Raw genomic sequence first — 27,296 nt, forward strand, 5'->3', positions numbered from 1 at the left:
TACTATATATTTATTAAATATATTGTAGCCATCTACTCAAATATAAACTGGATGTAGCTGCATGTATGTGAATATTCCCCGGGATTTTTCTGTATGGGTAGGTCTAAGCCTGAAATCCAGTTTACCACTGTGGGGCGCCATTGTGCAGAAGCCGCTTGCCGGTTGCCACATCCAAAACTTCACCTAAAGATGTTGTAAGTCAATTCTGCTTACCTTTAGCCTATACATTGTGTTTCTTGAAATGTATGTTCAGTTTCATTCAAAAAACACATTGTACTACAGATGCCTTGTAATCCACTACATACATCAGGTGGTAATTCACACCAAGTGGTACCCTAGTCACACATTGTTTAAAGCAACACCAAAGAACTTTTCCTCTGTTGCACGCACGCTATTTGTTTATCCAGCAACGGCTTTGCAAATAAAGATGTCCATAGACAAGGTAGAATATGTTGCATGATTTTATGAAAGTATTAAGTATTGCGACATCATGCAAGTCAAATGTGTAGTTTCTTATGTCTCATTCCATCGAACTACAAACTTACATAGTGCGGTTATAGCCGACAGAGGGCTGCGAAGCGAATGCAGAAGTGCCGTTCACCCTGTTAGGAGTTGATGAACCACGGAAACAATTTTGGAAACATTATTTTAAGGTACAAAAAACTCTTTGCTTTAATACTATGTTTCCAAACAGCATACCCTGGGAATCCAGAGTTCTCGCGGGAGCACAATATCAATTTGCTCAGTGAGAGACTTTGGCAATGAGTAATGATGCACGTTACTTTTGCCCCTTGCATCGCAGGGAACCAATCACATCTGTGTATCTGATATAGGCGGGCCAGAGGCGAGCTAAACAGATGACATTCGTGTTATCCAATTGCGTCGAAGTCAGGAATCAGTCGGTAAACATTGGTCGTATAGTCAGGGGCGGAGCCAGAGGGGTGGCTCCGGGTGGCACAGGCCACCCTTGAGATTCGATTGGCCACCCCCAAATCCTAGTCTACGATTGGCCATTAACATGGTCTAAGGCGGGACCTTTCTTGATGCGCAGCAGTTTGAAGTGTCAGACAATAGAAATGTAAGTGGCAAACACACTTGCCTTTATTGGCCTACAGGCTACTGCTTGTGCTAACATGCAAAGATATCTATTTACCTATTGCATCTGCCAGTGCCTATTTACCTAATCACACACTTAAGTCGCCGACATTTGCTAGGTCATTAAGTGTTAACTGTAACTGCTTTTGTTTTCACTCTTCCGAACGTTTACAATGTCAAAATGCAGCAACAGCATATTACATGCAAGGATGATACTTTTTGGGTCCTTTCGATCTCCACTATGCAGCAGATCTTATATACGGAAACGTATTGCTGCCACACTAAAATAAATAAAAAGGCTCAGTATTATGTAATTAAACAGCATCAAACTACTACTTTATTTTTTCTGCTTAGGGCACCCAAATGGCCAGCAGCAGCCCTGATACCAGCCTAAAGTTTCTTGAGAACTTTAATCATCCAATATAAAATGGATTATATTGTAATGTCCCCATGATGGAATTTGTTTTAGCACAGCATAGCCCAGTGACAGACAACTTTAATAATTAACTTTAATATGTTTGTGTTACATTTTATTCAAGTACAAAGAAATGTTATGTGAGAGTAAGGTATTTGTGTTTTTTTGTCCTTCAATTTATGAGTATGGTGTTTGCATCTGGTTTCCCTAATGTATTTGTGCTAATTTCACATCTTGAGCCTGTTTCTGTTTATCTGGATGTTTTGCCTCATGCCACCCTTGAATTAATCAGTGCCTCACTAGTGCCACCCTTGTTAAAAATGTCTAGAATCGCCACTGCGTATAGTGTTATCCAATTGCGTGCAGTGAGATTTTCAAATGCATGCTTGGTGTCGCCCCTCGAGTTGGGCCATTACATTATTGGTGGCCAGACCCTTAATCTTTCAGATTTGGGTCTGGAATCTTCAGGCTACAAACAGCACAGGTTTTGAAAAAAACTGCAAGGAAAGAAAGTTAGGGTTTATTTAAGACCACCATATGTTGTCATGAAACTGGGCCCTAATCCTTGGTGACCATCCCCCCCCCCCCCACACACACAATCACAAGTTAACAGATAAGACTGGAATAAAAAAAGGAGGCAAAAATCTACATTTCACATGGTTTCATTTATTGCATGTGATTCCCTTTAGTATAAAAAGCAGTACAAAATCATAATACTGGCACTGACTAATACTCTGTAAAACACTGACATGACATCACTGACGAGCTCTGAGTTTGCTAAGAGACAAATGAGGTAAACATGTTTGCCCACTTGACACAACAATCTGGTTTGGTCAAGAGAGGGCAGCATGACCTAGACATGTAACTGTGTGAGTGTTATCTTGAGTAAGCAAAAGTGTCCTGAACTGAAGAGTTACACTGAAAAGCCAGAAAGTCTGGACATGTTATTTCAATATTAAACAGCACTAAAAGAAAGGATGTGTATACAGTGGCTGCTATGTGGTTTGACAATCTCTCTAACTAGGGTGTTCATATGTGTGTGTTTGTGTTTATGTCTCTCTCTCTCTCTCTCTATCTCTGTGTTTGTATGTGTGTATTTGTCTGTCTGTATGTATGCATGATGTATGTATGTGTGTGTGTGTGTGTGTGTGTGTGTGTGTGTGTGTGTGTGTGGTGGTGGGGGGGTTCTGTGCGTGTGTGACTGCTTGGGTGTGTGTGACGTGGAACAGCTGCTCTCTTGCGGAGGTCTGGGGTCAGAGGAATAAGGCAGGTGTGACCCCACATTCTAAAACCTGCTCACTTCTGAGCCAGTGTTGTGTGTCTTTCAACCACGTTAAGTTCAGGAAGGAATGGCATTAAACATTATATGGAAATACAGCACAAGCACAGATGCAATGCAAGATGACTTCTCGGGAACAAAATATGATCTCCTAATAAAATCATTATGTAAATTCACACGCCTTGTGTGGCCTTTGGCAAAGGGTGAGATAGCTCCTACTCGTAAAGTACTTCCTCCCACCTCCGGAGTTTCAGATACAATTTTCAGTTCATTAACCTAACTCCCTATTCATTTCCTTAAATAGATTCAAGTTCCTTAATTGGAATGGATATCTTTAATGTAAAAAAGCTAAAGCTAGTGTTATGCATTTGAACCCACATACGTGTTAAAAGGCAAATTACAGAAAAAATACTGAACTAAAACATAACACATAGGTTAAAGTGTAAGTTGGTCCCTTCTGTCTGTGAACTGGTAGGGCTAGTCTGTAGTTTTGCCCCTCTGCGTTGCCTGGCGACGACAGTGGAGGTAGACATAGGCAGGGTGGATGAAGGCCAGTAAGGTCAATAAGGTCAGTGCAATGTTCACCTACAGACACACACACACACACACACACAGTGAAAAAACATGGTCAAAACAGATGTATAATCAGTATAATAACAGGTTGACAGTACAGTTAGTCATTTATTAACTCACATAGAGCGGGTCTCCTCCCAGGGGGCCCTTGATGAGCGCGAAACACGGGTACTGCAACAGGGACACCACTGCAGATAGGGCCATCACCAGACCATACAGCTTCCCAAAATGAGCTGCTGGGAACCTGCACACACACACACACACACACACACACACACACACACACACACACACACACACACACACACACACACACACACAGAAGCAAATGCACGCACACACACACACACACACACACACACACACGTAAATGATTACTGACTGAATGAAGATATGTCTAAGTTGAGTCAAAGGTGACTGTGTGTGTGTGTGTGTGTGTGTGTCAATATGTCTTAGAGACAGATGACACAGAAAAAACAAAATGTGAATATGCCATGTTGTTTGAGTGTGAGTGTGAGTGTGTGTGTGTGTGTGTGTGTGTGTGTGTGTGTGTGTGTGTGTGTGTGTGTACTCACGCCACGCTAATGAAGGCTGCGTTTCCCCCGTAGAGGAAGGACCTGTTGAGCACCTGCAGGATGAAGGTGAGATACTGAAGGGGCAGCAGCGGAGTGGCCGCACACACAGAGAATAGCAGGCACTGCAGGGCCGTCAGGGCCAGCGACAAGATGGCTGCCCGCAGGTCCGCCTCACGCTCGCTCTCACCTGTGCCACACACACATGCACGCACGCACACATACACACACACACACACACACAAAAATACATCTTCATTTATATAGCGCCATTTATGCAGTGTTGCTACACAAGGTGTTTAACAAAGCCAAAGTACAGATACAATTTAACATTTCACACACACACACACACACACACACTAATAACTTCTAAGTGACTGTCTTGAGCAGGGTCATACAGGCACATATACATACAGACCCAAAGGAGTGAGTCTGTATGTGAGTGAGAGTCTGGGGAGTGTTGCTGTGTGTGAGTGAGAGTGTAAGGAGTGTGTGTGCAATTGAGTGTGTGTGTGTGCGTGAGAGTGTGAGGAGTGTGTGTGCAGTTGAGTGTGTGTGTGTGTGTGTGTGTGTGTGTGTGTGTGAGGGACAGCTGGTCTGACCTGGCTTTCTGGCGCGTCCCTTGTGTCGGTCCATGAGGAGTCCATTCCAGGGAGCACACAGCACTCCACACAGCTGAGTGATGGCAAACGCATTGGTGTAGATGCTCACTGAGGGAGATCATGCACACACACACACACACACACACACATACATATAAATTTCATTATACTTAAATTTCAACATGTGTGTTTAATTAATTTGAACGATTTACAGTTTTTTACGATTGCGTAAACACTAAAATCAAAAGTATTCCAGTTAGCGAAACCTTACACTCAAGTAGCAAAACATCAGCCCAGATTTTCACAACTATAAACACATTATCAGCATCACAGTTTTTACAAAATAGTACACACATTGATTTACAAAACTCTAAACACATGTCTCTGGTACTTTAGACACAGAAATCTCAGATAATGTCTCCTCTTTGCAATGTCAAGGTACTACCTTCCAAAAATACACACCTATGAACCAATTTTTTACAACTGTTTACACACTAAATCTTTGCTTGTCACACAATTTTCTAAACATGTCTTTCAAACACCCCACATCAAATCTGGAAAAACCATACACTAATTCTTAGTGTTTGACACAGTGTGCAATTTCTTAAAAGACAATTTGCAAAAAACTTAACACACAAAAATCTATCAGGAAGTAACTTGTTGGCGTTTTTCAAACACAACCCATCAAAATGCCACACTTATTCACCAGTGCTTTCTCTTTCTCTCTTCACATGTGTAAACACTTATTACTTTACTGAACACCATCCATTCTTTTGTTGTTTATTTTTTTTGGGGGGGGGGGGGGTTGGCAGTTGGGCATGTATCATAGGCCTATAGACTCTTTCAACTGCAGAAACAAACATGTGCATTTAGTCCGGCAGCCAAATGCCATAATTTAGGTGAACCTGGTTTTGTCGGTTAAAGTTTTTTTTTTTTGCTGTTTCTTGTTGTCAAGGGGTAACTCAATAAGATTAGAGAGGGTGCCCGGTGATATCCCTTCGGCAATTCTCGATATTAAGCCTTTCTTGTCCAATGCGTTGATATAAGGCGAGGCACCACAGGTTAATAGGGTAAAAAAATGAGCAGATATCACTATGAAACTTCCCCAATTGATTACTTACATTAATATGGAAAAATAATATTACAAGTTATCTGTAATATAAAGTTTAAATATGCATATTAAGCATAATCCAATTAAATATGTGCTGATTTGCATAAACTAAAAACATTAAAAAAAAACTAAATTAGAACATTGGATCAAAACATAGGTTCAAAATTACTTTTTCATTGTGTTGACATACTAGATGAAAAGTCTTTACACAGGGAATTTTAGATATCTCTTTTATTTATTCCGTAAATCAGAAAGTACTGCCAATAGCCTTAAAAAATACATTTTGTCCATGTTTTTAGGAATGTCATATAAAAAGGCTAGGAATAATATATCAACAAACCCCTCTGTAGAAGCCTTCTAAATATAGTTAGGTATAAGACTGGAAAGTTTGGTGTATGTAGGTGCTTCTGAAGTGCAGATTTCATTCTCAGAGTGGGAGAGGAAACTAATCCATGGGTGCTACATGCTAGCATCTCTCACTAGCACGTCTCTTAGGTGTGGATGGAGGTTTACCAGAGACTTTCTAATGAGGAATCACAGCACTCAAAAAATCCTCCATAGAAATGCATGGGGTTAGTTTGTAACGCCAATATGGCAGTTGTCTACACATATCCCGCCCCTTCCACGGCAAAAAAGTCAACATGTGAATACATTGTGCCAATCCTGTGGTGTGTTGTAAATACATCGTGCCAATCATGTGTTGTGATCTCACTGCTGGAGCAAGGTTGGTGTTGTGAAGTCTTGTGCACGCCGAAATAGATGCCTGTTAAGTGCCCAAAAAGCGCTACAATATGGCTGCTGAGTGGAAGGACTTGCCTAAACTGCCCTCTATTAGCGGACAGGGTGTCTGTTCTACTGTTCTAATATGTATAAAATATACATTTATTTTTATTCTTTATTGCAGTAGTAGTCTATGCTCAGAGCCTAAACTCGTCATTCAAAAAGAGAATATTCATTTTTAAGTATTAAAGTATTTGGAGCCTGAAACAAAGGAATACTTTAGTTGGAAATTCAACTGCCATTTGAAGAAAGATTCATTGATTCGTTACTGAGCCCATCCAGTCTACCAGAAAATGTCAAACTTGCACCAAAATACATTTTGGAGATGATCAGATGTGGCTGCAAGAGTGAAAATCCTTGAATCCTTGACTTGCTTTAACAGATGCAGTTGCCAGGTTAATGGTTGCACAATGTTCTCTGCATGTTTTAGGGTAGGATGAGCCAGAACTGGACAATTATCAGAACTAATACTAGAGGAAAAGTGCACATATTCAGAATTATTACAGGCAATATCTGAAATTATAAATTCATTATTTGACATAGAAAAGGGTTATATTTTCCCAATTTGAATGCATGAAGTATTGTCTGAATAACTATCACACTGCAAACTGTATTTTAGTACATTCTATTTGAGTTGATTATTTGCTTTTCCTATTTTGTTTTCTTCATGATTTCGGCACATAGGGCTTTAATGGTTAATATAGGATATTGTCCAAGGGATATCACTGTAACCTGACTCTCGCCAGATGAATTTCTTTCCGCCTAGCTCCACTCATCCATCTGGAACCGATCCATTGGAATGGTGTTTCAGAAGGCTGGGCCTAATCAAAAAATGCTTGCATATGATTGAATAAGCCACTTGTCCGTCATCTATTGACGTGCTACTTCAACCACTCACATCGAAGCCAACCCGTGACGCTGACGAACAGTCTCACAGTTGCTTCTACGCTATGTCACATCTATGAAACTCCCGCCCTGTGTCCTGATTGGCTCAACCATACAATCTTGTGCTGAAATCACTCTAAACGGAAGAGGTCCCAGATGGATGTGAGTGAAGCTAGGCGGAGCTAAGCGGAACGAAATTCGTCTGGCGAGAGTCAGGTTAATATCACTGGGCTCCCTCCTAAATATTAAAGAGCCACCCCAAGTCAACAAGTCTAAGCAAAATTGAATAAATAAATAACCCACAAAACCAGGTCTGACCCCATGGCTCCCGGATTGGCCTTGTCTGAAATATAGAAATTCATTAATTCACTTAGTAAAGAGTTAAATTATGTACTGTGAATGTACTGTCTGACAAACTATCACACAGAACACTGTATTTTAGTACATTTTATTTGAGTTGATTTGCATTTAATATGAGTAGACCTACTCATCTTGAAATCAGAGGTATATCCAATTTTTTCATGATTTTGGCACATTGGGCTTTTTCATATTTAAACATTAAATTACAGAAAACTTGTAATCCAAATTTCCTGTGTAAAATACTTTTCATCTAATATGTAAACACAATGAAAAAGTAATTTTGAACCCGGCTTCATCTATTGTTCAGATTTTTTCTTTTTAAACTTTATGCAAATCAGCACATATTTAATTAGATTATGCCTAATTTGCATATTCAAACATTAAATTTCAGATAACTTGTAATACATTTTATCCCATATTAATGTAAGTAATCAACTGGGGAAGTTTCATAGTGATATCTGCTGGTTAATTTTTTTGCCCAATTCACCTGTAGTGTCTCACCTTGTATTCAATACATTGAACAAGAAAGGGTTAATATACAAAATTGCCCAAAGGGTATCACTGGGCACCCTCCTAAATCTTAAAGAGATACCCCTAGTCTACAAAATTCTGCAAAAAAAAAACTTTAACCGACAAAACCAGGTCTGACTCCATGGCTGCCGGACTAATTCCTAAGGCTTTTCCGGAGGCACAGAAAACAAGTTTGAGCTACTGTAACTGTAAACTCAACAATCGGTCCTAAACACTGGTCAACAGGTGAGCCCTTGTGAACAACAGAAATTAAAGGCAATGTAGCACAGAGAGGAAGAGGAGGAAGAGACACTCGCAAAATGTATTTTTATGAAATTGAAAACTGTGTCAAAGGCTGAGATTTAGTGCATGGTTTTGCAGGTTTTGTATGGGGTTTTGGTATTATATGGGGCAATGGGATTATAGTGACATGTTTACTGTAAAGATTGTATACAAAAATTCTGTGTGTAAGCAGTCGAAGAAAAAAGGTAGTGTACCTCACAATGCGGAGAGAAAAAAAGTCCTCAATGTACAGGTCTTGCCTTATGTGTTGTGTTTGGTCAGTATACCTTGTACTCGAAATTATCCTCTAATAATCCTACTTGAACAATATTTCTGGAGGTTCAGACATGTTTGAAAAAACAGGCCCTGTTTTCAAAATTGTGCCTAAGCACAACTGTAACATGTGTCAATGTGTGTTTTTGTGCACATGTGTACTCGTGTAATGTAAACCATAAAACAGTATACATGAGAGACTTTGTGTGTGTCCATGTTTTATGTGTGTATGTGTATACGTGTGTGTGTGTGTGTGTGTGTGTATCCATGTTTTATGTGTGTGTGTGTGTGTGTGTGTGTGTGTGTGTGTGTAAGTACCCAGAGCTGGTTTCCCTGCGGTGAGACGATTCAGCATGGGGTTGAGGGTGCCGATGAAGAGGTAGTGCCTCAGCTGCATGACAGACAGCCAAAGCAAGTGCCACAGGAAGAACCAGGACAGCACACAGCTCCGGAAACTCTTATCTGGCACACACACTATACCACAGAGGGGGTGTTAGGGAGAGAGAGAGAACAGCATCTACTTTACCGTAATTTCCCAACTATTAGAGAGTGAGAACAGCATCTACTTTACCGTAATTTCCCAACTATTAGCCGCGGTTTATACATTGATTTTGCAAACTTTCTTCAGCTATGAGGTTAATACACAGGGACAGTATGGTATTAATATGTTTTTTTAACTTGCCTAAAACACTGTCCTGTGGTTTAAACACAATGCGGCTAATACACAGGAAATTACTACAGTTGTGCAATGACACTAGCAAACCAGCTACACTGTAGCTGAGGTCTATAGTTGATTGATTGCGTGAAAAGGATCTCACCTCAAATTTCTACTTGAAACACTACAGTACAGTATGATATGGCATTGTATGTCAGTAGTATTGTATGGTATAGTATAATATACTATGGTGTAGTATTATATAGTATAGTGTAGTATAGTATGGTGTACTAAAATATAGTATGGTGTAGTGTAGTATGGTACAGACTGTGAGGGAGAATGAGATCACACACAAACATACAGATGTCATTTGCGGACAAGGAGGAGAAAGTCATGGGGCCCATAGGGAACCAGTGGATGGCAGAGAGATGTATGCGTCAAATTCGCTTTCATTTCCTCTTCCTGTCCTTCCTCAAACTTTCAGAATAGCACTTCTCTGGCAGTCAGCATGGTATAGTCACTTCATGGCATATTTCAACACGGGTTCTTCAGAAACACTTGTTCTGTGTCACAATTCTATTTACATCTCAAGGACTGCCAGTACATCTGCTAAATGATTTAGGACACAAGCGATCATGCACACACACACACACACACACAAACACACACTCACCTGGCTTGCTTTGGGAGAATGGTGAGCCCTCTTCAGGAGTGGTTTCCTCGGTAACAGCAGGGCTCTGAATGTTTCCTCCATTGGCTGATTTGTCCTCTATGCTATAGCTTCTCTTCTGACTACAGCTAATTCTGCAGGAGAGACAGGGACTCAGGGTTACTCAAAAGGGTGTGTGGGAGAGAGTACCCATAGTCGGTAGGGTGTGTGTCTGTGTGTGTTTGTGAGTTTGTGTGTATGTGTGTGTGTGTGTGTACCCGTAAGTGTACTCCTCAGGTAGTGGGTAGGGGATGTGTATGTTTATGTGTTCCTGTAAGTGTACCCTCCGGTAGTGGGAAGGGAATGTGTGTGTGTGTGTACCCATAAGTGTAGTCCTCAGGTAGTGGGTAGGGGATGTGTATGTTTGTGTATGTTTATGTGTGTGTGTGTGTGTGTGTGTGTGTGTGTGTGTGTGTGTGTGTGTGTGTGTGTGTACCCATAAGTGTAGTCCTCAGGTAGTGGGTAGGGGATGTGTTTTCGGGGCATGAGTAGGAAGGTGCGCAGCAGGTGGATCACGCTGCACGAGGACAGGAAGAGGAAGGAGGCCTGTAGGGAGACGCCGCTCTCATGCAGCAACTACAGCAAACGCACACACACACACACACACACACCATTTCATCAGCATCAGCAACTACAGCAAACACACACACCATTTGATCCGCATATTTATTATTCATACTCATATTCACCAACACCCTTTTCTTTAGCATTATTGTCATCCTCATCATTGTTATCACCATCTTCATCTCTAAATCTATCATCATCATCATCGTCATCATCATCACTGCACCATCACTGTTCTCTAAACTATCCACCTCAATAATATCATCAGAATGTTTATTACATGTTATCGTTTCCTAATCAGAACAACACTGGCTACGTTTCCATGCACACCATATTCCGGTTTTATTCGGAATAATGACAATATTACAATCGTGCATGAGTCATGTTAACACGTTATTCCCGATGCCATAACCCGAATAAGGTCATATTCGGAATACTAAAAACCAGAATAACACCCCTAGCATATGCCTCTTTTAACCGGAATATTGTGGCATGGAAAGACAGAAATTAGTCAGAAAATGCCCCTTTCGAAATATTAAATTCCATCTGTGCATGTTCGTGCAAAGAATTTTGGTAGCTTGCTTTGATGTCCTGACACTTTGCCAACATAGCGAAAAATATAGCGAAAGTTTGCACTTCTTAAGTGAAGACGAGGTCAATTTATGTATTACAACCTGAAGGGCCCTATCATGACATTCTAAAGCGCACCATCACTCATCAAAAGCTTATTCAAATTTAGTAGGATGTCCAGTCCACATTGGGAGGGGTTTCGTTATCAAACGTGGAGCGCATGGCGCAACAAGGTGTTCCTAGGTTTTTTAATCAGTCATATGGGTGTGTTTGGGGCGTAACATCGTTTAAACCAATGAGAATGACATCTGTCATTCCCTTTATTGGCGCAAAGCGCGATATGTCAAATAAATGCATCGGTATTTTGGCATTCAACGGCGCATTTGAAGGAGGCTGCTTGCGAGACCGTATGGAATAGTCATTCCACTAAACCATGCTTTACTAAAACCTAGCATAGCCTTCACGCATTTGCACTCGTCTATTACAGTATTTGAACTCATTGGCAAAGTGAAACTAACTTCACCAAGGTGTCAGTCAACGACAAGACAGTTATATGCAATTACTTTCACTATTGACTGACAATGGGTTACCATCGAAAACATAGGCTGAAAAAGCAACACTTACCCAAATATTGCTCAAATGACTGAACAAAACAACATTTAACCTGCAGAGGAGTTGCTTATATCTCGTGAGTGCGTCTTCAGCTGTGCTCCATACGTGTCTCTCGGCTCTCCCCTAATCACTTTTAACCGTCATTACCAATTTGCAAATGATGGTGAATAACTACTCATCATGAGATTGATGACAGTATTTCATAATATCTTTATTCTAATTATGTTTCCCATTGTAATCGTGCAATTTTTAATGTTTTGCATGGACATGCGCTGGTGTGCGTTAATGCAAGGATGGTGCGTGCACCTGCCAATATGACTGTTGACAACGCGCTCTTAAAATAACATATAAATAACTCGCCATAGACTTCTGACCAGTTGTACAATAGCGATTTTTAGACAATGCGCCAGGCCCCTCCCTAGGTTGTTAATTGCCACACCCCTGGGTGCATCGTTTAAAAAATAAACGTGCAAAATACCGAATTGAACTTTGCGCGGGTGAAAAACGAGTTTTACACCATGCGCCAGAGTGCAAAATACAGCCCGAAAGTTTAAATGTCAAAGTGGAATTAATCGATGAGTGAAAGTATCATAATGCTTCAAGACACAGCATGCGCACTGCTGACAGATGAAGAATCAATGAAAACCCCTCAATTAAAGCGGCCTATTACAAGGCTAAAATGCAAAACAATAGCGGCTCTAATCTGGCCAAATTCAATTATTTTGTGGTCATGAATGAAATTCAAGGACAGAGGCCGTTGAGACGTCATGACGCAGACACTACTTCTACTGCACGTCAGCGCTTTATTCAGCTGATAAACATGTAAACGGGAATATTTTGTTTCTGCTTCACATGGAAACATCTTATTCTGAATATTCCCATAACCAGAATATGGTCCTTAATCAGAATATGGTGTGCTGGAAACATACTCACTGTTACAAGATCCTTCACTCTCTTGATTCCCTACCACTGCAACCTCCATCAGGCCTACTGTTCTATCTCCATGAGAGAAGTGGACCTTACCTTGATGATGAGGAAGATGGCTGAGGAAGAATCAAATGCACCATTGTAGAGGGTTATTATAGTGGAGCGCCGGGAACCAAACAGGTTTCCAACCTGGTCATGGAGGGTAAGAGAGACAGATAGAGAGAGAGAGAGAAAATAGAAAAGTACAGTGAGCATATTCTGGGTGGGTACATACACCGGCACATATGTGGTGTCATTAGGTTTATACTTTACCTGCATGTACATATGTGGTCATTAAGTTTATACTTTTCCTGCATGTACATATGTGGTCATTAGGTTTATATTTTACCTGCATGTTTGTCACCAGAAAGAGAATTCCTCCGACCGCAATGCAGGAGAGAGCAGGGAACAGCAGGATGGACACAGCTATGTGAGACAGAAAGACAGACAGGGTCACGTTTATAAAACATTGCTTATTCATTCATAACCACATTAAAGCATAATCATGGGCTACATTATTGATATACTGTAAATAATAACACACAGTTAAAAACTTCAAAAGATAGTTTCCTGACTGAACAGTGCTGTTTGTGTAAAACAAAGGAGAGGGTGAAGCTTTTGCCTTTCCTGTCACCGTGAGCCAGGTAAACTGTTTAAAGTATTCATTCTGTTTGTGTATAAAGGAATTGTGTGTGTGTGTGTGTGTGTGTGTGTTGGTGTGTGTGTGCGCTTGTTTGGAAACAATAAAACAGTGATAATATTGACCAGCTAACAGCATGTGATTGGCTTTAATGTTAACATCTAAAACATGTAGGAATAGAGGAAGGAAGAGGCACTATGTCTGTTTCCTGTGAAATGAATAAACGAAAACACAGACAGGGCTTGTGGAAAAGGGCTTGTGATGATTTGTGATGGCCAGTTTAATTCAAGGCGTAACATTCCCTAGTTATACCTATGTGTGGGCACTGAATGAGGATGCTACATTTCAATGGAGTAACACATCACCTGCACCCTCTCCATGTACACACTAACTACTGAGCTAAGGTCAATTTCTTACACTGTATTTTTGACTAAGCAAATAAACCATGATTATTTATTCCGCATGTCTCTCCGCCCTGTGCTACCTCCTACACGAACGGGTCAGAGTGGAGCTTCAGAAGGGGCCCAGGAGGGGAGGCCCAGGGGCGTTATCTTTGTTTAAGTTCAAACTCTCCCGCTCACACACACAGACTCAAAAGCAGTCCAGACCGGCTGCCTGCTGTGCCTAAGCGGGGGGATACATCAATAGAATGGAACGGTTGGTGGAACTCAAAAGAATGGACCAAAAACATGTCAAAGGGAACAGAATTCCCTTCTGAGGTAGAATCCCAAGGAGTAGAGCAGAATTCTTTACCAGCGTTTGAGAAGGCTATCATCATGGTCCCCGTGGTGTATATGGATCTAGTGAAAAATAGAGGGGGGAAAAAACGGTTAGAAACTGCGGCATCAGATTTGGTCAAAACAAACCACAGAATGTGGGACGTGACCTTGTTTCACACTCCTTCGCCTGTCCCAACATCGTTACTACTCCACCCTTTCATTTCCTCCACCCCTCAGAGAAAACAGCCTCAGTTTGTTGCTCTGGATCACAGACACTTAAGCCAAAGATTTTCACTGGCCAGAGTCAACTCTGGAAAGTATTAGTCCTAAATCTTGCATAAACACACATTCAGAGGCACACACAACACACACACACACACACACACACACATTCCTTTCCTTCCAAATGTCACTCTGTTTCTTGGGAAACTCAAAGTGGTGTCCAAGCTTGCACTCTTTAATGGCCTGTATGTTTGCACTGCCAGGACCATCCCTCTCATTCCTTCCTATCACAACTCCTCTCCTCTCTCTGGTTTCTCTTCACTCTCTTCTTCTTACTTTCTTACTTCCCTCCTGCGCTCTGTGTCCCCAATTCTGGTTCCCTGATTTCCCCATTTTCCTGCCTCTCTATTATGTCACTGTCTGTTTATGTAAGCATGCACAGAAATAGGCACACAGGCATTTCCTCCTCTAGGGTAGCTGCAACAGAGAACAGCTGGAATGGGTAGGAGGGAGCAAAGGATGAGCAGAGAGAGAGAGAGAGAAAGAGAGAGGGAGAGAGAGACAGAGAGAGTGAGAGAGTGAGAAAGAGAGAGAGAAAGAAAGAAATACTGTACATATATCAGAGGAAGCAAGAGAGAGAGAGAGAGAGAGAGAGAGAGAGTGAGAAAGAGAGAGAGAAAGAAAGAAATACTGTACATATATCAGAGGAAGCAAGAGAGAGAGAGAGAGAGAGAGAGAGAGAGAGAGAGAGAGAGAGAGATCTCAGACTTTCAATAGGGTGTTTCAACCAATAAATGATGTTTTTTAAACAAAGTTCGGGAGGAGCCTGCGGGATGATTGACAGCAATTAACTCACCCACTGCCGCCGCAGGGTAGGCCTATTTAAGCCGACCTCCTTTTCCATACGTCACATGCTCCGACGTTCGCGAAATCATTCAGTCTGCATATTGTTCGCATAGACAAGACAGCTCTCATGGAACTGGAAATCCACGCCTCTTCCAGCGATCTGGAGGACAACTTCGTCCCGCCAACACCCGACACCCAGGGCCCTCCGCCGGGCGAAAATAATCTTATTCGTTCCCCTCGCCGCCAGCGTAGGGAATCCAGGACACAGGGTCGCAGAAGGTGCTCCTCTCCTGCCCCCGTGCGGGGCAGCATTTCCCGCTCAGCAGCCTCAACTCGCGGCAGCACCAAGACCCAGCGCCAGCAAGGCGATGACCCTATCCACTGGACAGTGGCTAGCATCCGCAGCACTCTCCATTCCCGTGGCATCGCGTTCCGTAGGTCGGATAGGAAGTTCCATCTCCTCCGCCTTCTAACGCAGTCGGATAGCCCGGTCTTTTCGCCCTCCCGCTCCCTCCCTTTGTTTTCCTCCCCAGACCAGGAAGCAAGCTGCTCCTTCTGGCATCCCGGCGCGGTTCCTTCCGCCGGCCATTCAGCCGGACGAAGCACACACCACCAGCCACCTTGCGAACCGGGCACGCCGACAGCACTTTCCGGCACCACACGCTTCAGAGCGTATCATTCCGCTGCTTCAGCCACAGCCACGTCAGCGGCTCAGGCCCATTCCCGCCGCATCTCCGCCGTATTTCCGGGTCCAACCCCACTTCTCCAGACGGCCCCGGTAGCGACACCGTCGCTACTCCCCCCACCCCTTCTTTCCCTCCCCCATCCACCTCCCCTAGCCAGGACTCGGTCCAGGGCTGCCCCACCTCCAGTCGTTCCGACGACTGCTCCCTCCCTCCCCCCTTTCCATCCCGGGAGCCACGTCTGTACAGCACGCCTCAACTCACGAAGCGTCAGCTCGAAGATTCACCTCGCTAGCTCCCCATCTCTCTTATGAGTTAGCGAGCACCTGGTCTCAGCCGGCGCCAATAGCGACAGCGTCGCTACTCCCCCCTAACCCTCTTTCCTTCCCCGTCCCACTTCCCGCGACCCTGTCCCAGGTTGCTCCCCTTCCGCTCCCTCCCTCCCCCCTTTTCTCCCTTCCCATCTCTTCCCCGGCTCCGCGCTAGACCAGCCCGCCGCAGCGGGTCATCAGCATTCAGCGAGTGCTTTGGATCACGACGTCCCATTCCGGCTTCCAAGCTATTCATTAGCCACAGCAAAGGCCCTGACACCGCCTCCCCACGCTGCAGCATTCGAACCACCACCCGTCACAGCGTCCACCAGGAACCTCATTTTGTCAGGTGCAGACGTAGACCTTTCTACCATTCTTCCCTCCCTTCCTATTCCCTCTCATAACCGGGATTTAGTTTGCGGCGAACTGGTTTTGTCTTTAAAACATTCTGGCCCAGCATCAAAAATGCTGTCATTCCCCGAGTTCACCGTAGCTTTAACCAACTACACAGAAGTCGTCTGTTTCGTGTTCCCCAGTCGACGCAAAGAGCTAAATGACTACCTGGCCATCATCGCCGGCCTAGCCGTGTCCTACGGGGGAGCCCATTTTTATACGTAGGCTACCACCGGCTGTTTTCAGCAAAATGCGCTGCCAGAGTTGGCCTCTGGAACCAAAACCCCTACTGGGGCGCGCTCGATATGGAGCTCCATAACCGCGTTTTCCTAGGACTTAAGCCATCTTGTCCCCTCTGCAATAGCCCTAGTCACGGCACGGTCGAGTGTCCACTAGTCAACTCATTCCCCAGGGCCGCCCTTTCATCTCGCATCTCCTAAACTGCGCTCAGCAACCCCATCTCTCGAAGACGTCGTATCTCTAGATGCCCAGTGTCTGGCCGATATCAAACTCTGGAGGATGTTTTTAGACTAATGGAATGGTCTGTGCATGTTCTACGACGACTGCCAATCATCTCCAGAAGACCTCCAGTTGTACACTGACGCAGCCCCCTCAACAGGCTTCGAAGGCTTTTTCAAAGGGCGCTGGTTTGCATCCCCGTGGCAACTAGAGTTCAGAGAGCTAACAACTGGAAACGAATCGTCAGCCGTGTTCGAACTCTACCCGGTAGCCATCACGGCCCTACCTGGGGGAATGAGTGGACCTCCAAGAGTGTGCTAATCCACAGCGACAACGAAGCCGTAGTGCACGTCATTAATAACTCGAGCTGAAAATCGCCTGCGCTTTCCCCTCTTATTAGGCGTCTAATCTGGATAGCAGCCAGCTACCAGCTTATTATAAGAGCCGCACACGTCCCCGGTTGCCACAATAAAAATGGCTGACTCTCTCTCTCGTCTTAAATTCCAGAGATTCAGAAGCTCGGCTCCAGAGGCGTACCCTACTCCACTCCCCAGCTTTTCGGAGACCATCTTCCTATAAACCACCCCCTCAGCTATCTTCAGCCCATCACGGCCGACCTAGCCCTTCAAGCCCTCGCACCCAGGACCATGCAGTGTTAATAGGCGTGTTAATTAAAGGTATCCGTAGGCAACATCCAGTCCCCCAAGACTCCCGCCTTCCCATTACCTCAAGCATTCTCGCCACCTGCATCGCTACCCTTCGCAAAGGGTTCATGTCACCGCATTCCGATTCCACCATCTCCGTTATGTTTCTACTGGCCTTTTTGGGCTGCTGAGATGTAGCGAGTTTACATGCCCTTCGTCTCTCTTCATTCCCGATGTCCACCCGTGCATCGCAGATCTAGAGCAGCTAGACCAAGACACCATTCGATTTACCATCAAACAGAGTAAAACTGATCAGTCCCGAAAAGGACACTCCATATCCATTTTTAACTCCGCCTCAGATCTTCAGCCTTTCCAATACCTCTCTCACTACATCTCATATCGGTCAGCTCAAGCTTCGTCTACTAACCCGCTCTTCGTGTCAGACGAAGGGCTACCCATCACTTGCCACAGATTCCAGACACTCTTAAAAACCATTCTAGTCAAATCTGGTTTTCCCGCGGATCGCTACTCCGCACACTCCTTCAGGATAGGAGCTGCCACAACAGCTGCGCTCAACAGCTTATCGGAGCAACAAATTAAAATACTGGGCCGTTGGTCCTCAGATGCCTACCAGTCTTACATCCGCTCCAATCTAGCGGATTTACGACTCGCTCAGCAAGCACTTATGTATTTGGTAGCGGCCTTTCTCTGTGATCTTTTGGGGTGCAAGCGGTCATCGCTCTATCGCGATATCCGCTCCAGGCACTCCAGGACCACGGACAGCTACCTTGCCAAACACGCACTTCTCCCATACCTTCTAGTCTATCTGAAGCAATCATATCGAAGGGCGAACTAGTGAAATGATGTTTTCTAAACAAAGTTCGGGAGGAGCCTGCGGGATAATTGACAGCAATTAACTCACCCACTGCCGCCGCAGGGTAGGCCTATTTAAGCCGACCTCCTTTTCCATACGTCACACGCTCCGACGTTCGCGAAATCATCCCCCCTCCTCCCCCTACTCCTCCATTTCACCAATTGCCCTGTTACTCATCCTCCTTACACAGGGGGGTGCAAGCGGTCATCGCACATGCACTTCTCCCATACCTTCTAGTCTAGCTGTCTAGTCTAGTCTCCCCTCATTTAATGTCCCGGTCATGACAGAGCACTGATGGGCCCAGGACTGTAACGGCTGAATCTCTCACACCCCCAACCCCCCACGAACTAGTGAAGTTTCCCTTAACAGTGGATATTGCTTCTCATTATGTCCACTCTAATAACCCTTGTGTGCCCTAATAATGCCCTCTCCATGTCTGGCAAATGATGAGGAAAAATTATGTCATTTAGATGGACAGGATAACAATGACCACTGATGAAGTGACAACACTCATCATTCCTGGACTAGTGCACCAACTATACACAGCATGGCCAAACAAATAAATCAAATAAATCTCACAGCAGGATTGTTATTGTTTTGGTGCATATGTTGGATCGGAGTCAGCATCCTCACACATACGCTCAGTCACTCACACACACACACACATAGTGACCTCTTTGGTTTGGACAACTCTTCAGGGGGTAATCACATGTGACAGTGAGTAAGAGAAAACTACTGCTCTTAAATTTCACTGGGGATTCCCTGACAGACGTTCTGTTATTCTCCAGCATTGTGTGTGTGTGTGTGTGTGTGTGTGTGTGTATGACTGAACGTATGTGTGAGGATGCTGACTCCCTTCCAACATATGCAACATATCCAAAACAATAACAATCCTGCTGTGAGATTTATTTGATATCGCAGCTACTCATGTAAACTCTCCCGCTGCCAGAGGGATTATTTCTAAAACAAAACAAACTCTATGGGATCCAGGCCAATAGCACCTCCACATCCTAGAGCAACATGTTATGCACCCCACCCAGAACATAGAAGGCCTGTTTTACCTTTTCCACTGAGAGGTCATTACCTTATCACACATCCAGGAATGTGAGGGCCTTTTGCCTCATAAATACACATTTCAACACACACTGCACCAGTAGTAATCTGCCGCAACACCAATATGGGAGTAGAAGTCATTTCCATTTCTCACACAGTGATGGTACAACAAGCACACACACACACACACAAACAAACATACAGACCTGTTGTGGCCTGACAAAAAATATTTCCTAAATAGCATGTGGTTCCCTGTTAAGCATTAATGTTTAACTTCAGCATGTGGTGATAAGGCCATTGCTAATGCCTAGCCTTGGGTTTTGATAAACTGCCCTTGTTAACACAGAATCTGGATTTACGTATGAGTTGGACATTGCAAACGACTCATCATGTGAACATTGCAAACGACTCATCATGTCAACGACAACATGGCTTTGTCACACATAGGCAGTTTAAGAAACACTGATCTGAAAAATGATATTTGACCACATCTGCTCGCAGTCCACTAGGGATAGCTGGCAAACCACCAGTGGCCTGCAGACCACACTTAGAGAAACACTAACGACACTGCCAGAGCAACAGACACACATGCAAGAGGAAGAGTTAAAGATAACGTGCGAATTGGGTGGTAGAGAGAGAGAGAGACAAAACAGAGATGGACAGAAGCACAAACAATGTGCTCTTTGAGAGTTCTGCTCTAACTCAGTTTGGCTTACTAATTACAGTAATATCTCTCTCCAACACTCTAAATGACTTCCTGTCTTATTTCTTTCTATCTAATTTATGGTTGTCAATGCTGAATTGAAAAAAGTTGCCATCAGAACCTATGCACTGTACACAGAGAATGAGCAAATAACTACTTCAGCGAGGTGCTAACATGGGGTCAGTTTAGGACATGGTTGTGTCATTCATTGCTGAATTGAAACTGTTGTCGTCAGAACCTAGAGCTTCAGGCCAAAGCTTCAGGCCAAAAATCAGAGGTTTATCTAGTTCAACTGGTTCAGCAAAGTGCAAAAAGGTCATGGGTCAATGACCAGGCGGCACACATGATGTGCATCAACATGAATTGACTGGCTTATCTAACACTGAGTACCGGTATGCTTATCTCTTTTAGTCTACGTAGCATGGCACTTATGGCACGATGATGGAACTGCCAAACTGGTTTTGGCGATTCTAATATGCAAAGGGCAATAAAAACCCTTTGCCTGCTTTGAAAAGACTTATCAGGCATCTGTGTGTGGCAGTCATGGGAGGAAAGACAGAGAGAGAACCAGAACAGGGAGTCTGCACAGAGTGAGACTCAGACCAATGTGGAGGGGAATGTCACTCAACTTTCTCAACACCCAGAACTCTTGCAGCGTCATCACATCTGTGTAGACACACACACACACACACACACACACACACACACACACACACACACACACACACACACACACACACACACACACACACACATTCTCTCACAGAATCTTACTCACATTCTCTCACAGAATCTTACTCACATTCCAAGAAGACGGGTAACCATGGTGCCAAAGCGGTCAAAAAGGAAGCCATTGGGCAGTGTGAGGAAGTTGTTCATGAAGGACGCAATGGTAAAGATGAGGGAGAGCTTCTCATCCTGCTCACTGCAGTCTGCAACATACATCATCCATCATTCATAATGGGCACCTCCATTCTACATATGCAGTGTAGTCTACACTATTGAAATGAATATAATACAGCCATGTAATAGCATTAATCCCCCCCCCCCCCCACACACACACACACATGGACAGGGGTGTAGTGGTAAAATAAGAGGTGGGTAAACAATGAATTCTGTGATCACGGTAAGGTGGACTGCGCCATGTGGTATCAGATTTTTTAAAAAGACATTCAAAACATGTTTGATGATGGTGAAGGTTATTGTCCAATGTTTATAACAATACCAGTTTCTGAAATTTCAGAGGTGGGTAAGCTGTGTTTACTTGTGTTTAGCCTCACTAAATCCCTGTACATGGACACACACACACACACACACACACTCACACAAACTAGCGTAATACTGACCCATGGTGTATGTGCCATTGCTGGAGGTGGTGTTGACGCATAGTTGGCTGAAGTAGCCATCACCTTTGAGCACGAAGACCAGCGAAGCCCAGCCGAACACAGCGCCGGCGAAACACAGACACTCAAACAGGCCTGTCGCAAAGGTCAGCCATGACCGGACACGGAGCCCACCGCCACAGCAGACAAGCATCGTTATCAAACACACACACACACACACTCACACACACACACACTCACAAACAAGCCCTGAGGTTCACAAGCAGACACACTACCATGCACACATCCACTGGCAAGCAACCTCTCTGTTACAGAGAAACACAGAGCACTTAAAGCACACTTTGGCCAACTGCACGCTCACACACACTCACACCGAGGTTCTCAAAAACACTGTAGCTGTAGTAGTTTCTAGATGGCCTCTGCTGTTCTCCTGGAAGAGAAATCAAAAGAAGAGAAAGGTACATGAGATTGGAAACTATAATATCCTATAGAGATGAACAGAATGAAGGAGGTGGAGAAAACAGAGAGAGAGAGGAGAGATACAGAGAGAGATGGAGGAGAAGATTTAGATGAGTGATATGGAACTCACTGATCCTGTTCCTCTGCATGGAGATGTCTTTGCTCTCTGTTGTGTTCTATTTTGTCTTGAGCTCCACGCTGTTCTTCTTTTCCCACTCTCTCTTTCTGTCCCTTACTTTGTTGAAAGTCTCTAGCTTTCTTTTTTCACTCTCACACTCCGTAGGATGCCCTGCAGCGTGCTCACACACACACTCGCTCCCTCTCACTGACTCACTAGATACTCCTTGTCTTCATCCTTATATAGTTCCCCTCCATTCAGCTCTCTTTCTCTCTCACTCTCTCTGCTCCCTCTTTCAGCCTGCTCCCTCTCTCACTCTCTATCTCTTCCTGCTCCCTCTCTCACTCTCTCTCTATCTGCTCCCTCTCTCACTCTCTCTCTATCTGCTCCCTCTCTATCTGCTGTCTCTCTCTCCCTCTCTCTCTGCCACCACCCGTTTACTCTCTCACCTCATAGTAGAGAAAACACTCATCTGTTTTGCAAGTGCAAAGGGAAGAATGTATCTCTGTTGTTACTCCAAACATTTTTCCCCACTCGCATAGCATGTTTCACAAGTACCTGACCTAACATAACACACAGATATAGACACACACACACACACACACACACACACACACACACACACACACAAAATCACACACCAAGCAGCATGCACTCTGTTGCGACTATTGGATATCAAGCTGAACTGGGGGACACCAGAAAGAAATGTCCATAGATTTACATCTTCTAAAAACTTGCCTCATAAATTAATTCACAAGCTTTTGATTTTGTTTGACTTCTCACTTTTAACTTTGTCTGTGTATGTACTTCCCCTCATTGTACGCTCATATCGCAGAACAGGAATATGTTACAGAATTGATTTCTGGATTTCATTACATTGACTCAGGTGTCCATCTCTGTGTGTTTACTGATATGTGCTTAACATGCACAAATAATAATGATCATGACAGCATGAATCCCAAGATCCTTAGTCCAGAGCAGCGGCCCTGAACATGAACTGGTAAGCACATACAACACCAAAGCCATAGAAAATAAAATAATGTTCCTCATCAATGCAAGAATGTTTAAGTTAGATGAGGTCGGATATTCTTTAGAATGCTTATTCTACAACATTCGAATTACAGTTGTGTCAGTAGTTGCCATAGACTGTATAAAATAGGTATTTGTTGAAGGATAATGCATAAAAACAACCTAGGAAGCATGCTGATTCACATACAGCTGTGTAATTGCCTACTGTGTGTCCTCTTGATATAAGTGATGTTGTGAAATGCCATAAGCTGAATAATAGACAAATAAAGACATAAATAAACCTCCATAAATAAATCTGAGTGCACTCCTCATCCCCCAATTTGTTTTTTTTTTTACCAGTGTGCCATCGCACAAACATTTACAAAAAAAAGGTGCTTGTGTGAGCCATGGCATGCATACACTGAACAATGTTTTTGAATGGAATGCATTAAAAATGTGAAACAAAAACCTTCCTAAAGCCATAACACCTGCATGAGCATCCGCTATAACGAAAAATGAGACACCCAGTAGAAATTGGTAAACTGACCAACATGCTATGTATCTATCTAAGGAAAAACATTGTCTGTCTGGTCATTTCCCCTTTATGCGAAATTCCAGGAACCTGTTCATAATATAAGGCTGTCATGAGACAATGTCTAAAGATATCGTATATGCTCTGAGGTCATAATCTGCTACTAAAGCACATGAAGCATGACTAGGTCATGCCCTCGAGCTCACTTTGGTAGTACAGGTACAGGTTATTATTACTGTATCCAAAACATTTGGCAAGTTTGCATGTGTGTGTGTGTGTGTGTGTGTGTGCAGTGCATGCATACCCTGATTGTGGTTATGGCTGTGTGCTTATGTGTGTGTGTGTGTGTGTGTGTGCAGTGCATGCATACCCTGATTGTGGTTATGGCTGTGTGCTTATAGTGGGTGTGTGTGTGTGTGCGCGCACGTATGGCTCATCTCTTGACTTCCTCCTATGCTGGGCTTCTCCGGTGTGATCCCATGACTAATGATGCAACTGCACATGGTATAAGAGGCTCAAAATGGCATTTTCACACTCAGGATCATAAGACTTCTTAAACACAAACGTACACACGCACACACACACACACGCACACACACACACACACACACACACACACAATGTGACAAACAATGACGTACAGTATCCTGGAAGCATGAAGACAGACTTAAACAGCAAAAATATGCATATGAGCATCTTCAAATACTGCATTCACCCAGTAACCTGCTTGTTTAAAGTGGTTGTCAGTGAACAATAATGATCCATCTACTCTTGATATAGAGGGATATGGTGATTTTACAGGCCTAATATATACAGCATAGTATAAACAGTATTGTGATCTAACTCTGGGGATTGATTGCCACTCTAGTTCACATGTTTAAGGACAGCAGGGGATAAGGTATTAATTAAAACCGTTCCGCGCGCAATGCGCATTTAGTTTCCTATAACGGCACGACGGCTAATTTGTGTGTTTTTTATTATTATTTATTTATTTAATGACAGTTGCATTTGAGACTTTTCTCGTTGTCTGCAAATATGCAAAAAAAAAATGCCATCTAGCAACGCGAAATTACAAAATCGGGCATGCATGCATGCAGTCTCCCTGGTGATCACTTGCAAAATCCATTATAAACATTTAGGCCTGCTTAAATAGGGCTATGGCCTATACAGTTGCAAAAGGCTGCAGAAAAGAGTCAGAGTTTAAATCAACAGTTGTGGTTGGACAAGTAAGCTTACGGTCATGGTCTTTTAGCAATTTTTCCACTGGAGGAAACTGTGCTTTCAATGTTAGACAGTTATGACTAAATATAATACTAGGGCTGGCTTTACTCTGTTCCAATAAAAATAAGAACTGTAGACGTCCTGTTATCTGTGTGCTTTCCCTCGTTCCGCCAATGGACATTGTTAGGGGTATCCGTGTTTTTCCAGAATTAAGTCAACATCATTAGCCTAGGCTACTAATTACATTGTGTCCCCCATCCGCTGTTAGCATTTTGGATGTGTGAAGTGTGACTATTCTCGGTGAAGTGTCAGAGCAAAGCATTCCAGTGAACCCACCCGATTCTCCTCACCGCTCAGCTATCGGACGGCTCCGCTGTCTTTTTCTGTTGCTACGTCGTCTGCATCCCTATCCGGGTGAAATTGGTTGCCTCTGCTGCTGATGAATCCACGTTTTTTTTTTACGTCCGAGGCGTTAAGGTACAGTGCCAGAACGAGGCGGTCTTGGTTGGAGGATCACCATGTTGACATACAAATAGAAAATAAACTGTGCAAGTACAGACCGTGCATTTATAGCACGTAGGCCTATCTGACTCTCATGCTCCTGCTAACCTATCCACAGGCTAAGTGATGACCAGTGTGCTCCACTGAGGCATGCGTAAATTCGGCTACTGAAGACTCTGTGATGGAAGTCATCAAATTCATGAAAATGGTCATAGTCCTACCACCTCAACCACCAGGTCATGCGTCTCAGCAGTGTTTTTTAGCTTAATATGCAATTTTTCCCGCTTAATTTACCTTCATTTAACAGCTTCAGAGTCATTGGAATGGTTATATGTTTTTTTTTTCGGGTTGAATGGTGGCCGTCTTGCTTCCCCCTAGCGCCTGTGAGCGGAAAAAACACCCTTGCAACTGTCGGCGGCCTCAGTGTCAGGAAATATAACGAGTGTAACGAATTGCTTTACTGCATTCAAATTCACATACACGCCAGGCACCGGCTAGTTAAAGGTAGCGATGGAGTTTCTCAGACATTCGTCATGACAAAGCCAGCGAAAAATAAGCAAAAACCGAGAAAACAGTAAGGAAATTGCCAATACTGCATAGTTTACCAACATGTTTTATTGTTGATCGTGTCAATATTGGTTGATCAGCAAAGACTATGCTTTCATACACCCATGAAATGTGTTGAGTAGGCTGAGAATAGTCTCTACACAACTGCAGTGGAACTGACTGTAGATCTGTGGTGGTTCAACTGGTTAGAGTGAGATTTCATTTCAAGTGAGGAGGGCGTAAACAGTGGCGATACTAGACATTTTTAACAAGGGTGGCACTAGTGAGACAGTGATTAATTCAAGGGTGGCATGAGGCAAAACATCCAGATAAACAGAAACAGGCTCAAGATGTGAAATTAGCACAATTACATCAGGGAAACCAGACACCAAACACCATACTCATAAATTGAACAACAAAAAAACACAAATACTAACCCTCACATAACATTTCTTTGTATTTGAATAAAATGCAAATACAAATAAACAAAACATATTAAAGTTAATTATCTAAGACTCTGCCTTTTTTAACGGCACACCTTATTCCACCTATTTGTAAGGATTGGAATGAGGGAACATTGTAACATTGATTTTTTTCTAGCTAATTGCTCACTGGTTTGCTGAAATGTTGCTGTATGATTCATTACACCACACTGAAAGACATGTATTGTCCTCTCCATTCAATCTGTGAAAAGTTAGTGTTTTATGATTCACACACCTGCATTCAAAGTTGATCCATGTTAAACCAGGCCATACAATTGTACAACTTTTTTTTTTCAGACACATTTGAATTATTGTTGAGATGTTTGGAATTAGATGGAAAATAATTTATTGTATTACACAATATTGAAATTGTGAAAATGTTAATAAATTTGCATGTTCAAACTGTATACTGTTTCATGTTGTCTTGGGGTACACATTTGCCACACTAATACAACATTCTTCGTCGCTGGGGCAGTACCCTGAAAAGAACATATTTGTTCCTTTTCCAAGGGTACAATTTTGATCCATTGCATAAAGGTACAAGTTTGTACATATTTACCACCAAAGGCTACAAACTGTAAGGGTACAAAATATGTAACCGGTTGAAAGGTACATGAGGGTTCTGCCCCAGCGACGAGCCTTTGTACCTTTAAAAGTACTGTACTTTCTTTTCTGAGAGTGTAGGTAGCACTACAGCCAACAGAGTGAAGCACTGTAGCTGCCTGG

The 27,296-nt window shown here is 43.3% G+C and overlaps 1 protein-coding gene across 3 annotated transcripts; it reads right to left on the bottom strand.

The window, feature by feature from the left end:
* Positions 1-2,156: 2,156 nt before the first annotated feature.
* Positions 2,157-25,800, bottom strand: slc43a3b (solute carrier family 43 member 3b). Of its 3 annotated transcripts, none has more exons than XM_076287491.1 (13): positions 25,392-25,800; positions 21,707-22,133; positions 21,163-21,292; positions 14,207-14,253; positions 13,163-13,239; positions 12,871-12,963; positions 10,538-10,677; positions 10,066-10,196; positions 9,056-9,211; positions 4,537-4,644; positions 3,938-4,124; positions 3,483-3,606; positions 2,157-3,374 (listed from the first exon to the last, which is right to left on the bottom strand). In XM_076287491.1, exons 2-13 carry the CDS (start codon positions 21,894-21,896, stop codon positions 3,267-3,269), a joined length of 1,491 nt encoding a protein of 496 aa, XP_076143606.1. In that variant the 5' UTR covers positions 21,897-22,133; positions 25,392-25,800; the 3' UTR covers positions 2,157-3,266. The 3 variants fall into 3 exon arrangements, with proteins under 3 accessions (XP_076143606.1, XP_076143604.1, XP_076143605.1); XM_076287489.1 differs by having other exon boundaries at positions 25,378-25,800; XM_076287490.1 differs by lacking the exon at positions 25,392-25,800 and adding an exon at positions 22,293-23,067.
* Positions 25,801-27,296: the final 1,496 nt, after the last annotated feature.

Source organism: Alosa pseudoharengus, unplaced genomic scaffold, assembly GCF_046254945.1.
Source record: "Alosa pseudoharengus isolate Yale_2024_CS ecotype anadromous, Long Island Sound unplaced genomic scaffold, YU_APseudo_1.1 YU_APseudo_1.1_scf_16, whole genome shotgun sequence".
NCBI classification, from domain to species: Eukaryota; Metazoa; Chordata; class Actinopteri; order Clupeiformes; family Clupeidae; genus Alosa; species Alosa pseudoharengus.